Source organism: Meleagris gallopavo, chromosome 10 (genome assembly GCF_905368555.1).
Source record: "Meleagris gallopavo chromosome 10, MGAL_WU_HG_1.1, whole genome shotgun sequence".
Classification (NCBI taxonomy): domain Eukaryota; kingdom Metazoa; phylum Chordata; class Aves; order Galliformes; family Phasianidae; genus Meleagris; species Meleagris gallopavo.
Genome location: NC_139413.1, coordinates 9714520 through 9731683, shown reverse-complemented (window position 1 = coordinate 9731683; position 17164 = coordinate 9714520). Strand labels below are relative to the sequence as shown.

The following is a 17164-nucleotide window of genomic DNA, read 5'->3' as shown; positions in this document are numbered from 1 at the left end:
AAAGTGGTGTAACAGATGTTTAATGGAGAAAAAGACTTTTGCAGTAAAGCACATGCTACTGAAGTCAATAAAATGTACAGAAAGAAAACTGTATTTAACTGAGAGGATGCAAATATTCAGAATTTAATTACTGATCTGCAGTTTAACACTGGAAACTAGTGATAGTACTATAATCGATACCATTTAATATAAAGAAAATGGCATTTCAGAAAAGATTTTGTGTCCACAGTTTTGGACATGAAAAAAAGCACCATTCAGGGCAGACATGACCACAAGTTACATGCCAGAACTGCATCAGGCAACTAGAGATCTCACATTGCTAATGTAGCGGCTTTACTCCTCAGCAGCCCCTCCTCTTCTGGTAAATCTCACCTCCTCTGGAATGGTTTCCCTGCATTAGTTCAGCTCAGTAACTGAAATCAAAGCAGGAAATCAATGAGAGGCTTAGTCAATATGGCAAGCCTAATGCATTAGATTGCTTTGCTCAATTAAATTTCTTTTCCTTAACTTAATTTCGGTAACTATCAGGTAAAGGATGAAAAAAATAGCTATGCACAGTTAATGCAACAGAAGCTATCAAATGATTTAAGCAGCTGGCCAAAGCAGTTAGCAATGCATCTATCCTTTGGTTCATTTTTTTCCCTAGATCTACATAATACATGCATGAGTTATATTTTTATATAGAGCACTAAACCTAATGGCTAGTTAGTTCAAATACAAAACTGTTCTGAACAAATTCATGAAGTTCTGAGATCTGGTATGGGTCCCAGAAATACCCATCTGTCAATACATTTTAGTGGTCCCCACAGTCTCATACTGAAAAATCTAAAGACTCTGCATTTAGAAAGGGCTGGATAAATGCTAGCAATTGCTTGGAACTATTTATTGATACAATATTCTGAAAATGAGGACTTTTTTTTCTTTTTTTTTCCAGAATCTTAGATGTAATAGTGCTGTCAACTATAGTAAATAGCTAACACCTTTTTGTTTTCCTTCTCTACAGGTATACCCAGTATTTCCAGTATTGGTAGTAAGTAAAAAGACAAAGTATTGTTTTGCATTTTCATTCAGCTTCTTGGATCTAGTTTCCCAACATCCCTCTCTGTTGTAGATGATGTTTATCTGAAATGTGCTCTACATGAACGTGTTATGTACTGGCTTACATTAACATGTAACTGTATTATATGGTCAGAGAGAATGTCACTCCTAACAACATATCTGCCTTCAAGCACGGATTTTTGGATGCATCCTTATCGGCAGATGAAAGATGAGTGCTCTAAAAATGAGCGTTATGCAGAGAATTAAAACTTCCACAGAAAATATTTCTTCAGTATATTTTGTAAAAATGTTTATTAGTAACAGGGAAGTATAGGACAATTAATTTTCATATGTTTGTGTATAAATTCAAAGAAAGAAGATTTTAAAAAATACTTTTCATTTTTGTGCAGTAGCTTAGTAAATGTAGTGTATCTGTTCAAATCTTTAGATTACCGCCAGTGGCCTTTGAATTGGGCTTTTCTGCACAGAACAAATAGAATTGTGTTCCTTGTAAAAATAATCCTCCTTTTCTGTATGCATATAAACCTTCAAAATATTACACCAAAACTATGATAAAATCATAATGTTGTAATGTTAAGAACTAGCAAATTAATCACATCAGAACATTTAAACAAAAGAGGAACATAGTAACTGAACTCTGTGTCTCAGCTGAGTTCCACAGCAGACAAGCGCACACAGTCAGGGCATGTCAGCTGCTTACAAATAGAGTGCAGGGCTAGAAATCTATCATGCTGTGTCTGACTGAAAGAATATTCCCCGCAGCCTCAGCTTTGCAGAAACCTTAGACGCAACTTCTATGAGATGCAGAACTATCAAAATGAGAAAATATCATCGTAGTAAAATATATTTTGCCGTACCTGATATCCAGCTGAAAAGCTTCTAATAATTTGGGTAAAACTGCCTCACTTCTTTTGATGCATAGTCAGGTCTGCCAATTTATAAATCAGCTCAGTTTACAGAAGCTCATGAATAGCACTGATTTGTTAAACTCTAGGCAGCAAGCTAAATATCATCAAAACTAGCCTCCTCGTAAATAAGAACAGTGCTAACAGCTGAATACCATGGCATCTGTTTGGTAGCTTTAAATATTGAAGCAGCATCAATGACAATAACCTGAAACTGAGAGCCTTCGATTTGAATAATGTAATTTTCCTGCTTCAGTATCTCCTTTGACATTTTCATGACTGAAAACGGATAGTGATACACTATTTTAAAACCATGTTTTTATACATATATTTTATAACAAGAAAAAAAAAAAGAACTACATGGAAGAGAAGAGTAAGTTTATACTGGCGTTATCAGAAATATCCTGCCATTAATAACAGACATGGGATGAATGGGAAAATAGGTCTTTGGAGTATAGCTGTGCTGTATTTTCTTAATGCTGTGTTGCATGGACTATATACTTGTGTTTTCACTTCACGCTCCATACAGCCTTTGTCACCACATCTACCATTTCTGAGCATCAGCAGATGTTGGCCTTTGAAAACTTAACAGGGAAACTCAAAAATACCTTTTAAGTAATGGTGACCTGAAAGGATGCAATGTTGACCTCTTTGTGTTTTAAACTGGGTTGATTAGTACTGTTTATCTATTAAAAATGGAGAAAAATCTGTTTAACATTCCATAGGAAATTGAAAAATTGGTGCAAGTTTATGCTTTATCTTAAGTATGCTATAAACATCTTGGAATAATATGTGATAGAATTCAACAAATTTCTTTACTCACCTGGAAAGGCTGAAGCACGAACATCTCTTCACGAGGATAAGTAAATACTGATATTCTGCTTGCTTTTTTTCATGTTTTCTTCTTAAATAGCTCAGGGGAAAAAATAGCTCTACTTGCACAATCTTCTGAACATCTTATAGGATAGAAACAGCAGAATTATCAGTTAAACAAGGATAGAACCCATAAATATATTCTTGTCTCTAAGAGAATTTAACAGAATTACAATTAATACATAAAACCAAAGAAAAATCAATAGTTGTGACTGCTTTAATGGAGACTGCATTACTTCTTTTGTCTATGCTATGGTTGTGTTCAAATCAGCTGAGTTTCTCCCTAACTAGGGACAGGAGTTTATTCTCAGGAGATACCATTTGGGTTTTATTTTGCCTGACAGCAAACATTAGTACAGGGATACTGCATTTTGTGTTCTTCAAGGTTTTTCAACTACGTAAGAAGGGGACAGGAGGGAGGGAACAAATGTAGCCCAAATTGCCAGCAAACAAATCAGGTGCCACTGCAATCAGTGTTCATTAAACATTCTGAAGACCCCAATGAAAGTATCCCCAAAGAAAACTACGATGTATTTTACTGTGTGCACATACACACATCATTTTCTATTCCTTTTATAATTCAATCATCTTGTATTAAAGCAGTTTATCATTAGTTTGAGTACAAAGAAAGAGTGGTCCTTAAGTAAACATCCTTTCTGATCATCTAGAAAATAAATAAATAAATCCGAGCTTTCCTATTAAGGTCATTTGTACTTGCTGCTGTCTATCAGTTGAATAATAGGTTTCCAGTCACTTCCAGCATTCTAGATTCCAATGCTGCCCCTTTCAGCATTTTTCAGCCATATCTGCAAGGATATTTTGTGAGAGCATTAGCAATTAATGAGTCCCAAAACCATTTCATAATTGTAAAATTTATGATTAGCAATGCTTACATATAATACTTGAACATTCTGAAAACTGCATTACTTTACTTGCTAAAATAATCATTGTATAATTTTACATAGACCATTGCATCAAAATATTTGTTATTGTGACCACATACAAAAATTACTAGTTTGTACATGTATGCCTTCACAAAATCCTGAATCTTCTAACCTATAGCTTCTATCTTTATTCCTGTGAAGCATAACACCACTAATTATGCTAAACAGTTTGTTATAAAGGGTATAATTAGAAACAGGATAAGATAGACATGATGTACAAATAGCTCTGTGTGGGTGATTATCACCTTAAAGCCTGCTGGTGGCAGATGAGTCAGAGTTTAGAGACAGACCGTGTACCCAAGTACAAGGTGGAAATGGCATTCTCTCCTTTGTTCTCTATATTTTTATTCTTCTTTACAGCCAATTTCAAATTAAGAGAGCTTTTTTTGGAATGATAATGAATATAAAACAAAATAAAATAAACCTTGAATGGGCATTCTTATTTTATTGGTTTCTTAACCTTGAAAGATATGGTGGATATCTTCCTGCATTTAAAATAGTGTTAGAATGAGTGTAACTTTATTTGTTTTAAATATTTATTGTGATATTTTGAAGTGAGAAATATAAATATAATAAAATTGTGAGGGCAAATACTAGAAATCTTATTTTTTAAAAATCACACTGGAAGTATTTAGAACCTGATTTCATCCCCTTGCACCAATCAAGAACTTCTCTCACTAAACTTGCACTGGGAACAAAGTTATTACTGTGCCAAGCGCTGGACTAGATTATGTACGTAACATCCACATATGTCAGTAGGATTTAAATATGCATAACTAGGTTGTAATTGTTTGTAATTAATTGAGAACAAGTTTTACAGAGAGAATTGAATAGATAAGAGACAATGAGCCTACAAAATCGTTTAAATAGTTTTCAGGTTGTAACCTTTTGGATATATTAGCAAAATATTCCCATTTCAATTCAGTTTTAATGAAATCTGACTTGTTACTAAATAACACTGTAAATCAGACACCTAGTCTAAGATAATCACCTTATCTGAGTAAGCAGTTACAGGAAGACAGTATTTGTTTTCTCACTGTTACTCTAATAACTCTAAGAGTGCAGTATTTTTCACTTCAAGTTTAACAGTTAGGCTTTCTATGATATTAAAACTTTACAAAGATAAAAAAAAAAAATAAGATAGCAGTATCCTTTATGGTATAATGCTTTCATTTGAATGCTAGATCTGAAAGTTAATTGAACATTCTAAGTCAAAGAAATTGTGAGTCTATTTACCTAGTAGGATTCGTGAGAACACCACTGTTCTCCTATGTAACTAGGATTTCAGTCTTTGTGGAGTGATTTCTAGTGTACTCCTCAAGAAAGCACTAATAAACTGCTGGGCTGGAATTTGGGAGAGTTTTTGTTTTAGTTTGCTTGATTTGCCAGATCCACCAATTTTAACAGATAAGAAGAGCCATTCTCTCCAACTTAGTAGACATGGCCAGTGGCAGTTCTGTGTTGTTTCTCATTCTTCATCCCAAAGTATCTTAATCATCTAGGATTAATTACAATCAGTAGTACATCAGTCTTTTCAGAACTTTCTTTTTTTAATTTGCTGTAATATAGAGAAGATTATTCAGTTTCCAACTAATTTTGCATAGCTGTTAACGACCATCACATGTTAGGATGCTACAGAGACACTATATAAAGCAACATTTTGATACGAGTTATGATACCCACGGAAAAAAAAGTTGCATTTGCAACATGCAAATTTAGATGCAGCTACTCAGAAAACTTTCTGGACAAAAGACAAGATCTAGGAAGATATTTAAAAATGCAACATCTTTAAAGCTTGAGGAGAAAAGGCACTTCTGTTTTGTTTTTTGTTTTTTTGTTTGTTTGTGTTTTATTTTTTGTCCCCAGACATGAAATTCATTTACTTCTTGGAGTATAAAGAAGAATGAGTCATGAAATCAGCATTTTGATTTTTTTAAATAGGTCTTGATCTACTGTTCTTCATCAGCTGTGAACAACAGCACAATAGTCTCAGTCTACCTGTGAATTCCAGCACCACTGTAGGATAAAAGCAGAACAAATCAAAATAAAAAATACTTTTGCAAATATTTTGCAAATATTTTTGCAAATACTGCAAATACTTACAACTGAAGAATAGTCCTTCCAACCTCAGTAGTGTGAGAATAACAATCTTTTACCTTAGTTAAAAGTAGCGGATTTTTTTTCTGACATCAGCTCCAAAATTTTCCAGAACTGGATCACTGGATTTTTAAAACCTCTAAAAAGATCATTTGCTCTTACTCTGAAATAACAACTGGATTCATAAAGAACTAATTGCGTTTAAATTCTTCCAACAGTTGTAAAAGATGTTGTAGCTGAGGAGCTGCCATAAAAAACAACCACATCTTCACATTTATGCAGAATTCTCCTTTCTTCAAAGGAACAGGTATGAAACTTCCTACATTGCTCCAAAAAGATTACCTAAAATTGGCCCAGAATCTTTTTTAAGACTTAATAAATCAGTGCATGAGTTAAAAAAAAAAAAAAAAAAAAAAAAACAACTTTCTTTTGGCATTCCTTCCCATTTCAGGAGATTGATTTTCAGTATTAATAAACTGCCAAAAGACAAATTTTTCATGAGGTATGTTATCACTTCTTCAAACAGACCTAGAAATAGTGTAATAATCATTACATGATCTTTGCAAGAGACCATATATCATCTGATACAAACATTCAATTATTCCAGCAATTACAAAATCCCCATTGCCACTGATACGAACATTATTTCTAATTATTCTCAATCTTTTTTTGTTTAATATTAAACCTAAAACCACTATCATACATCTACCACTGTGCTCAGCAGATGCCTATTTTCTGGATGAAGCCGTCTTAACTTTCAGCTATTCACTGTTTAAAATAGGCAGTGGCAAGGCTGGTTTTCAACACCTTCTACTGGAATCACTAAACTTGATTGTTTTAAAAATACTTTTATGTGTTTTAAGCCAAAGTTTTAAGAGACTAAACTAAAACATAACTAGTCTCCCTCACAGGATTCTTTATAATGTGAATAAATAAAGTAGGAAACACAAATTCTCTTTGTCTAACATTAGAGTGAGCATTACTTAAGGCTTATTGATTTACCATGAGTAATTTTTAGCAAATGTACTGTTTGTGGACAGGTCAGCTTAAACATTTTAGGAGATGAAACTGTACAGAATGCAGATGTCCAGACATATGCTCCATCACCTGCCCTTGGTCAGCGTCCGTAGTGAAGGATAGTTCCTCTCAGGGAAGTACATTCCAATTTTACTGCCAGCTCAGTACTCAGTTGAAGTGAGAAACAAACAAAGAGCTGATTAATTTCTGCCAACAAAATGACAAGTTTTTTCATGTGCAGCTGTCTGGCTGGAATTAGGCTGAAATGACTTGTTTCATTTCTGTAATTTCCCTAATTCAAAGCCATGATGTGGCATGAGGTGCAGATTGCACTTCCAGGGAATACTTGAAATGTATTTTCTTTATTTTATATCTTTATATTCAAAACATTGAGGGGAAGTTAGAAGGGAGTGGCCAGAGGAAATGATCATATCTAGTAAATCTGCAATCATCAGCTTTTCCTTTCTCCACAAAAGATTTTTGTTTTCCAAGAGTTGGCTTTCAGATAATAGGAACTAAAAACGCAGAAATTTCCAATGCAAGGTTAAAACGTCATGTCTTGATTTTCTGCTCATTCATATATCTCATATATCTTTACTATTTAAGGTGCCTACAGTACCTTTACTTTTAAACAATGCACTAAAAATCTACTTTTAGAAGCCCTTTTTCACATTTCTGTAGCTTTGTTTACCTAGGACTCCTACCATGCAACATTTAACAACAGAGTAGTATCCTAGATTTATCTAGTGTTTCTTCTAGAATACCTAGGCCAACACTAATTATTCAGGAAAACAAGGACTACAGAATTGAGCATGCAAACAAGATGTTCTAGAATAGTATAGTTTATTTAGTAAACTTGTCTATGTAACAAAAAAAAAGTTTTGTGATGATCTCTTAGGACTAGAAATGTTGTCAGAAGTTGCGATAAAAGAGTAACTAGCTTCTAAATGATGTTATTGTTGTCTGTTCAAGGGATAACTTATCTGATCCAACATACTTGTGGGAATGACAGTCAATATTCTCTGATTTGGAAGTCATATATTTTTAGATAAAGCATTTAATGTCATATTCAAGGAGGGAAGGAGGGAGCTAGAAAGATAAGTAAAAAGAACTTTATCAGGAAATATGTAATCTTGGTGATAATATATTCCATGAGTATTTACATAAGAAAAAAAAAAATCCTTCTCTTTAGCAAATATATATATATATATATATATAATGTAAATAAAAGAAGCATTAAGTCTCCTGGAGCATTAACATTACCAAGCAGCCCAGAGCTACTAAAGACAGCAGATGATTTGAACTTGATATGACCCTGAACAACAACTTTTGAAGTTAACCTTGCTATGAGCACAGTTTAGAACAAATGACCTTGGGAAGGCCTTTCTAAGGTGGTTACAATTAGCACTAATAACTAGTAATAATAGCCAATAATAACTCTTAATTGTTAATCCTTAGGCACAGTACATATGCTCATCTGTTTTGTCTGCCCGTTAAAAAACATAGCTCAATATAGTCTAATTTAAAGGGTCAGGGAAGTTTTCATTATTTTAGCAAGTCACAGTCTCCATTTCGAGTCAGTTTGCGAAAAGAATCATGAATCTATAGAATTTATAGGATTACTTAGAAACACTTAACACTAATTTTCTGACACAGAAGTAATGATTTTATTCAGACAAGACAAGAGATTCCTTGGGGAAATCATTATCAGAATAAGATTTGATATGATTTCGTATATAGGACCTACAGTTTATTAAGTAGCAGGAATTTCAGAAGGTTAGTCCTTAAGGCATTACAAAACATTGTTACTTTTATTTCTGGTGTTACCTAGGTCATTTTAGAAAATGCTCCTGATTTTCATACATATTCTCTAATGTCCAGTCCATTCAAACATTTAAGCCAAGCCTAAGCATTCCTGAAACTTAACCAAAACTTAACCAGTGAATTAACTGTCCAAATAATTTATTTGTATGTATTTCAAACTTCTTTACCATAACAAGTCAATGAATGTTTCAGAAAGTGGAACGTAGCTGCAGGTGCATAGAATTATAGTCTAATGGTGTGCTAGGGTTACCATGCCACCTCAGCATGGCTTTGAGATAGCTTTTGTTGTGCACTGACTATTGCGTTTGCACTTCCTATGTGTGTGAATTGGTGGATCTGATTAGCAGAGGTAGGTTGTTTTCAATCAAGACTTAAGACTACCAAATCAGCTCAGTTTTCCTTATGTGCATTATCTTGACTAATAAGGAAAAAAAAAAAACACAAAAAAGCAAGAATATGATGCAATGATATATTTGGATCAAATATTAACTGATTCAATTTCAAAAGACTACCTAATAGTAAATAGCACAGTGGAAGCCTTTCCTTAAATTGTTCTCTTCAAAGGAAAGCTTCTGGGACATGCATTCACACCCAGCCATTTTCCCTTCACCTTTGACAAATTGATCAGAAGATGCAGTAGAAAAAAAAATACATCCTCCTACTAGATCAGGTGATTGAAGCCCAGTCTTTTTCTCTTCACCTCTCTCTAAGTCTTCCACTAAGACTGATATACCAGTGAAACATACTATCTTCAAAAAGACGTATCAGCCTAGATCCTTGATACCAAAGAGATGTGACAATTGCAATCTACATATCACACAACTGAACTCCTTGTATGCAGAAATAAATTCCTCTCTCCCCATTTATATCATTGCTGTGTAGGCTGATGTGATCATTAAGGAAAATTCTATTCAGGCTCAGAAAAGAAACAGCTGCAGAACACAGAAGATAAAAATGTTGTCCAAATCTGATGTCCAAAGCAGATGGGAGCTGTCAATGATCGAAGAAAACAGAAACAAAACAAAACAAAAAAAGAAACAGTATAAAAGACCATGTCTCGCATGAGGGTCCAAAGAAAAATTTTCTCTCCTCCACCACCAGCTCACCTCCTTACTTGCTCCCAGCTCTAGCAGCCAGCACCATTAAGTGTAATCATTCCACCCTACCTCAACACCAAAACACACTGACTAAAGGAAATGAAGCTCTAAAGAGACACATCTTATGCTTTTGATGAGAGAAAAAATGCCTCTATATGTAGGTGATGTGGCTTTAGGGCCTTTAAGATACTTAGACATTTTGTATTTTCACAAAAACATAATCACAAAAAAAAAAAAAAAAATGTGAGAGTGAAGAAAAGGTCCACACTACTGGAAAATGTATATCTTCTGTTAACAGAAATGTGTTTCACTCAAAACGCCCTAAAACAGGATGCAGTGGTAAGATATGTGTCTTTGGTAAGAAATCTATATTTGTCTGATATTGTCATTTTATCTCTACAGAGCAGATTAAAAGAATATGCTTTTATTTTGTTCCATGTGTTAGAACCACATACATTGGACTTGAATATCTTCTCACAATGAACAATGATATTTTGAATCATTGAAGATAAATTGTTATGCACAGTATTTTATGTCCATTTGGTGTTTTGGGAGTCATCAATTGCTTGTTTTCTTGTTCAGTGTGGAATCATGTACTGTTCAAATGCAACCTAGAATAGTTCAGTAATGGATGTTTGTAATCTATGTCTTTGTCCACATGCTTGCTTGTTTAGAACAATATCACAGATGCAAATAACAAAACCTGATTTTTCCTGATGCGTGCAGATCCTCCAAAGTTTGATAGGATATGGCCGAATATTTCTTCTCTTGAGGTTTCTAAACCAAATCAAGGTAGGATGCTGTAAAATTCCTAGTGGTGTAAAATTTCCCAAATTTCTTTCAAAGAGTCCCAACATGGCAGCAAAAATAGTAACAGTGGTAATGCAACTCCTTTTTTCTTTTTTTTTTAGTGCTAAGTAATGATATTCTGTGAGAAAATATCCACAGAGTTCAACCATAAAAGAAAACTTACCTGAATTGGGCATCTTTCAACAATAAGATCATGCACATCACTACATAAAGTCTGGAAATGTAGACACACAGGTTATAAGTACTGATACACATTAAGTTGTACGGAAGTCCTTAGATAATATAATATGACTTGTATAAACAGCACAGTCTGTATTATGAATAAGTTTTCAGATTTTTTTGACTGAGAAAGATTGCAATTCCCTTCTTTAAACACATTTATTAATATTTTGCTTCCACTTTCTTTTTCCAAGTGAGCTGGGAATTCTCAGCTTGTATGCCATTCAGCCTGCAAGTATGATCTCTGCAGAACAGACTGCCCTCAGCAATTCAAGTTCCACACAAAAAATTACTCACAGACTTTGTCATGATGATTAGCACTGAAAGTGACAGAATGACTTTTTGAGATGAATAATAAAGTAAAAGCAATATTCTTTGTTATTTGAAGTTTTATTCAGCTGTGCTACACATTTCAGAAAGATCATTCAGTGTAAAAATATAACGGTCCTTCTTTTTTCTCCGTATTTACTGCCCCGCTAACCATTCACTCCCAAGGAAACCCTGCAGAAATTTGGTCAGCAGCTTGCTCCGATAATTCAGAGGATATCTTTTCTAGCCTTTAGCATATATGGATGGAGAGAGAACAAAACTAAAAAGTGATATAGAAAATAGCTACTAAACTAGACAAACAAACAAACAAAAAGGATTCTGTTGGGAAAGTATCTTAGAATGGCTGCAGCTCTATCCGTTGATCGCAGTGACCAGATGGAGATGCGCACATACATGTATAAAATTTAATGTGCTACAGGTGCAAGCTTCTACATTCTCTACACAAAATATAGAAAATCACAGTTGGTCTGTGCTCTCTATAAGGATTAACAATGTACTTTAGTTTGTATTATTCACATATATTTTGAGCTAAATATCCCTGATGATATGGCAGTATTCTAATAATTTAATTTAGCCCACGTTCTATTTTCCAAGTTTTTGCATGTGTTCTTTAAACAAACAAAAAAATACAGGTTGATGTCTACTCCTCTGCTGTGTCCAAGGATTAGCCTACCTTATTCACAACGTATTTCATAACTTAATTAAGTATACTACTTGTAATCCAAGACCTGACTTCACTGCACAATACATCTCGAGCAGCACAAGATTAGTAATTATTTCTTCCCCAGTAAATAAGAGCCAACCTTAGAAGAATTATTTTTGAGATTTTGCTATGGAACACAAAACACAAAACTTAAAAGCATTTCTATTAAGATTATATGCTTGCTTATGTGTTATATATTTACTGTAAATTAAATACTTGTTAATTATAGTGTATAATGAGAATTATTACAAAAATCTTGTTATATCTAATATTATTTTATCATGTTTTCTTTCTTTATGCTAATAGGCCAGAGAATATTTGCACTTATATTTCATAAAACCCTTTGTAGAGCACACTGATTGCCTTATAGCCACTGATCATGTACTAGTAGAAGTAACACTATAATATCTAACACAAAATTGCCAGTGTGCATATGTGAATTAATTTCCCTTTATTTTGGACATTACAGCTCAAATGACTCAATAGTTGTAGTCTATAATACACTTTCAGTAAGTTTCATGGTTTCCTTACAAAACAGTAGCCATTGTTAAAGTTAATTTAACATGGTAAAGAAACAAAATAAAGAAGTTTATTTTAATATTTTGATTTATTTTTATATGATATCTTTTCTAATTTACTGTTCATTTTATCACCTATCCAGTTGCTCCCAAATTATCTATGACAACTGTTTCTTCTGTTCAAGTTGCAAACCACAAGAGAGGTAGGAATTCTTGGATTCATACAGTGATTTCATAATGCTATGTATTGTGAAAACATTGCACTGTATGAATCTGGAATATCTGTGAAGTGAACCCATCAGCTTTACTGGTGAGGCATCTTCATTGACAGCAGAAACATTAAGTCACATAAACGTAAGGCATACACAGAAAAAATAACTATGCTTTTTACACAGTCACTGCTGACATAGAAGTGATGTGGCGTTTGTTTTTGAACTAATTAAATATTAGAATATGACAATTCAGATTGTTACCTAGAAATGAAATGTTTGTTTGAGATTTCCTCACCCATCTGCGTAAATTGTAAAAGGAAAGAAAAAGATTAGTTAAGGGGAAACAAAACATAAAAAAGTCAATTGTCCATATCATCAAGAAGTATCTGTAAATGCCATGGAGTTGAAAATGTAGTTATGTCTTTTAATGCATTGTAAGTGTGTCTTACATCTTCATTTTATTGTAACAATGTGCAAATTGAAAGTATAGACATTACATTTTGTACTGATGTTTCAGTGTTTTATCAAAATAATGGCATTACGTGGGCATAATGAAGGATGCCAGTATTATTTCAGTGGCATACAAGCAACCTATTTGATTTGCATATTTATCAATCTGTCTGAGCTCAGATATTTTCATTGGGTTTCCTCATTAATTTATCTATAAAGAATATATACAACATGTTTTGTCTTTCTGTAGCTATTTGTGAATATCTCCTTATTTATGAAACACAAATCACTAAGGACTAGAGATATCAACAAACATTAGAACTTAGTTTGACCCGTTTGATAAGATCATGATAACTACTTGTTTTGAAGCAAGTCATTTCTAAGGCCACAAGAAAATCTCCTTTGTTTGTCTTTTGTTAGAGTACAGAGGAGGAAACCGGAGTTACCAGACAATGAAAAAGAAAAAAAAGAATTTAATGATTTCTGAATGTACTTTTCTTGAAATACTTTCTGTGATTTTAATTAGAAAATGACACTGATTGCTGTCTCGTGCATTTCAGTTTCAGTTTTAAAACTGTGCTTTCCTTCCATGTGTGTCTACCACTGTTTCATGTGATGACGTTTCATGTTTTACTGGTCCCAGCTGAAGCTTGAGCTGAACCCAGTCCTGACTGATAGCACAACAGTACATCATCTCAAAGACAAAAATATGTAGCATTATAACAGAGGGGAGGCAACAAAGTATTCAATTTATAGGAAGACATATTCAACCTTTACATTAGTATCTTCAATATTTAATTTTATGCCTTATGCAGTGGGATCAGGGTTGTCACAACACAATCACTGCATTGAAAATCATCTTTAAAGACTTGTGCAGTCAGTTCTTCTGTGAAAGGAATTTGACAATTCCTGAATCATCTAAAGATAATTATCAAATCTAACATGGCTCTCTATTCTCCCTTTTTCCTTCACATTGAACACACCTAACTAGCTTTACCTCTACTTTGAGGCTTCACTTTCCAATTCATTTACTCCTTACTGTTACTCACTTTAAACTGTTTATCTAGTTGATCCGTGTCTTTTCTGACGTGCAGTGTTAGAAATTGAAAGCAGCATTTTGCTGTAAGCTCATGGCATTTCAATCTTGTTAAACCATTTTCAGTCTGATTTTAGTACTTTTCATCCACCTCTTTCAGCAATTGCGTGGCTTTGCCAACACGTGGAAATTATTGGGCTGCTAACCAGTGATGTATGCTTAAAAACCCTAAGTTGTACTTTCTGGTCTTTATGCACTAGTAGGGGTGAATCACATGATAAGCTATAAAGGCCATACAGCATTGACAGGTATTAGGTAATCAGATGCCATGATGCTGAACATAATTCTACTTGTTACGGCAGAGTAATTTTTTATAACATACAAACCTGTTACACAGTTTTTTGTTGGTTTTTTTTTGTTTGTTTGTTTGTGGGTTTTTGTTCGGTTGGTTGGTTTTTTTAAACATATATATAAACCTGTAAAAATGTATAAATGGTTCACTGACCAGGCCAATAGCAATTGCAAAATAACTTGATTTGAATGCACTAGCAAAATGGAAGAAGAGCAAATAATCGGTTACCATCTGGCATTTAAGAGTGTTAAGACCAACAGTACTTACAAGAATCATAGAATCACCTGTGTTGAAAGAGACCCACAAGAATCAGAGTGCTCCTGACTATACATAGGGCAACCTAAGGCTTAAACCATTTATCTTAGAAAGCTGTCAAATATTTCCTGAACACCAATAAGTTTGGGGCACATTTCTCAGGGGATAATTGTTCTACTGCCTAACCCTTTCTGAAAAGTGAAAAACTTTTTCCTAATATCCAATCTGAACTTCCCCTGGTGATTTTTGAACCATTCCATTCTATCACAGGTCATCAGAGAGAAGAAATCAGCACCTCTCTCTCCACTCTCCCAGAAGGAAGTTGTAGACAGCAATAAGATCAAGAATTGATCTAATTACTTACCCTAAAAACTGACAAACTGCATCAGAACTTGAGTGGGCCTTCAAAGCCTGTTTAAGAGTACATTTGTACATCAATGTGAGCCTTTCAAAATCATTAGTTTCTTCTTTAGTCAAGATCGTAACTTGGAGAAAGCTTTGCTATAGCAGTGAATTATTTTATGTGCAGCAATTTTGTGTGTGTGTATTTGTAATAGCCAATTATGTGCTGTAATAGTGTTACTGAAGGTCATATCAATTTCAGAGTGGAAATAGTGCAGTTATTCATTCACAAAACATTCTCTCTACTATTTTAAAAACAAAAGATGAGGTAGCGTAGTCTGATTTACTGTCACTTATAGTCTGCATATTTTTGTAACATAACAATGCAACATTAGTTTGCTGCCTGTTACTGTTTCCTCTGAATTCACCTGCAGCGTGATTTATGTTTAGCCACAAGACTGACAGATCAGCACAGTATCTTGTCACCAAAACAAGTTGTGTAATGGGGGCAGAAGACAGGTACTATGTCAAAGCAGAAATTACAGAATTGCTTCTTCAACTGAGATTCAAAATGATCAGATTGCTTAACTGGAAACATCTTTCTTATTGTAGAAATTCAACACACTAAAACTTAGCATTGTAACAATTTTGACTATGGTCCTGTTTGATAGCACTAGCTTTCACTTTTAGGCCTGCTGCCTTTACCCCTCAAGGGCAGGCTTCACTCAGGTAAGACAGATAAACTAGGAGAGAAATGCAGCTGGACAGCTGCCTGAGATGCTGAATCTCACTGATTAGTTACAAAAGAGAGACACTAACATTTTTCCTCCCCACTCCATTATCAAAGAATCATGGAATCATGGAATATGACAGACTATGTCTACTGGTAGTGTATTGAATCTAGTACACCAAATCTTTTACTGTACAGCAGTTACAGGGATCAAAATTATCACGCTAACATGAACTGTGAGCATTACTTCACCAGCATTATATCAAAGAAAACAGGAATGTGCGTATGTTAACTGAATATATATATATGTGAATTGAAATAACGTTTCCTGGCAGCAGAAAGGCAGTTCTAAAGATGGATATGTATGTTACACTAAGTGCTGTAGGTAAAAGAAAATATACAATCTATTTACAGGCTACTAGATCAGACGAACGGCAAGAGAAGTATGTACATAATGCTTGCATAACATACTCATAAACACGGACTGGTATAGCAATTACTTAACAAACATATAAACAGGCACCCACATTGTTTCAGACACTCTAAACCAACAACCTGTGGGCTCATTATGTGCCCAGCACAATCAGCAGTGCACCTTAAAAAAGTCACAGGGACGGAGCCCCTGCTAGATATATCAAAAATTAACATTTTACACCCTTTGCTACAAGTGTCTAATTATAGGTTAAGTTAACTTCAAGCCCTCAAAGTACTTTCATGTCACTGCATCAGTGTTCCATTATTGCAAAGAAACATACCGTAATCTCTTTTACTAATTCAATAAACTACATCTCTAAAGCATCAGTGGTGTTGCTACGAATTGGTAGGGTGTTGGAGAACCTCAGTGCCCTAATGGCTAGATACTATCTTCAAGATTACAGCTGAAGTGTCTCAATGGCCAGTTAATATGCCTTTGGTCTTGTGCCAGTGTTGCCCATTAGCGCAGATACTCACATGATGATAGAAGACCATTCTTCTTGTATTTATAGCCTAGCGATATCCCGGCTTCAATTTCCTAGAGTAAACAAGCCAAATTATCATACTCTTCACTTTTTAAGTAGGCTCTCTACTTCTCTGATCATCCTAATAACCTTTCCTGCATTTATTCTGAGTTCAGACTCAGAGCTGAACAATCAGACATACACAAGCTTTCTACACACATCGCAGTTGTGCCTTTTATAGTGATATTGATACTTTCCTAATTTCTATTTTTCTGAATAAAAACACACATATTTCTTGTGATTAAATACTGAGGCAGTAGCATTTTATATGTAGCATAGATCTGCAATTCAGATGGCTGCAATAAGCATACTTTCTATTCTACACATTTCAAACTTTTCAAGCTCTTTTCTGGCCCAATTGTTCTTCATGTCTGAACTAAAACTGGGTTAATA

General features: G+C 34.2%; 1 protein-coding gene and 1 long non-coding RNA gene across 8 annotated transcripts in view; one reads left to right on the top strand and one right to left on the bottom strand.

Annotated features, from left to right (window-relative positions):
• Positions 1-17164, top strand: part of NTNG1 (netrin G1) — a 149862-nt gene that overhangs the window by 102387 nt on the left and 30311 nt on the right. For 4 of the 7 annotated variants that reach the window (XM_085231154.1, XM_085231149.1, XM_085231153.1 and 1 more), the window contains exon 5: positions 1004-1030. In XM_085231154.1, the coding sequence (XP_085087280.1) occupies positions 1004-1030 (27 nt within the window). Of the gene's footprint in view, positions 1-1003; positions 1031-10542; positions 10609-12539; positions 12600-17164 lie in introns of all 7 variants that reach the window. The other 3 variants (XM_085231155.1, XM_085231156.1, XM_085231151.1) reach the window with 2 other exon arrangements.
• LOC104912293 (uncharacterized) overlaps positions 1-17164 on the bottom strand; it is a 263844-nt gene that overhangs the window by 227994 nt on the left and 18686 nt on the right. The window contains exon 4 of the long non-coding RNA XR_014885083.1: positions 2788-16785. This is a non-coding gene — a long non-coding RNA (uncharacterized LOC104912293). The remainder of the gene's footprint in view (positions 1-2787; positions 16786-17164) is intronic.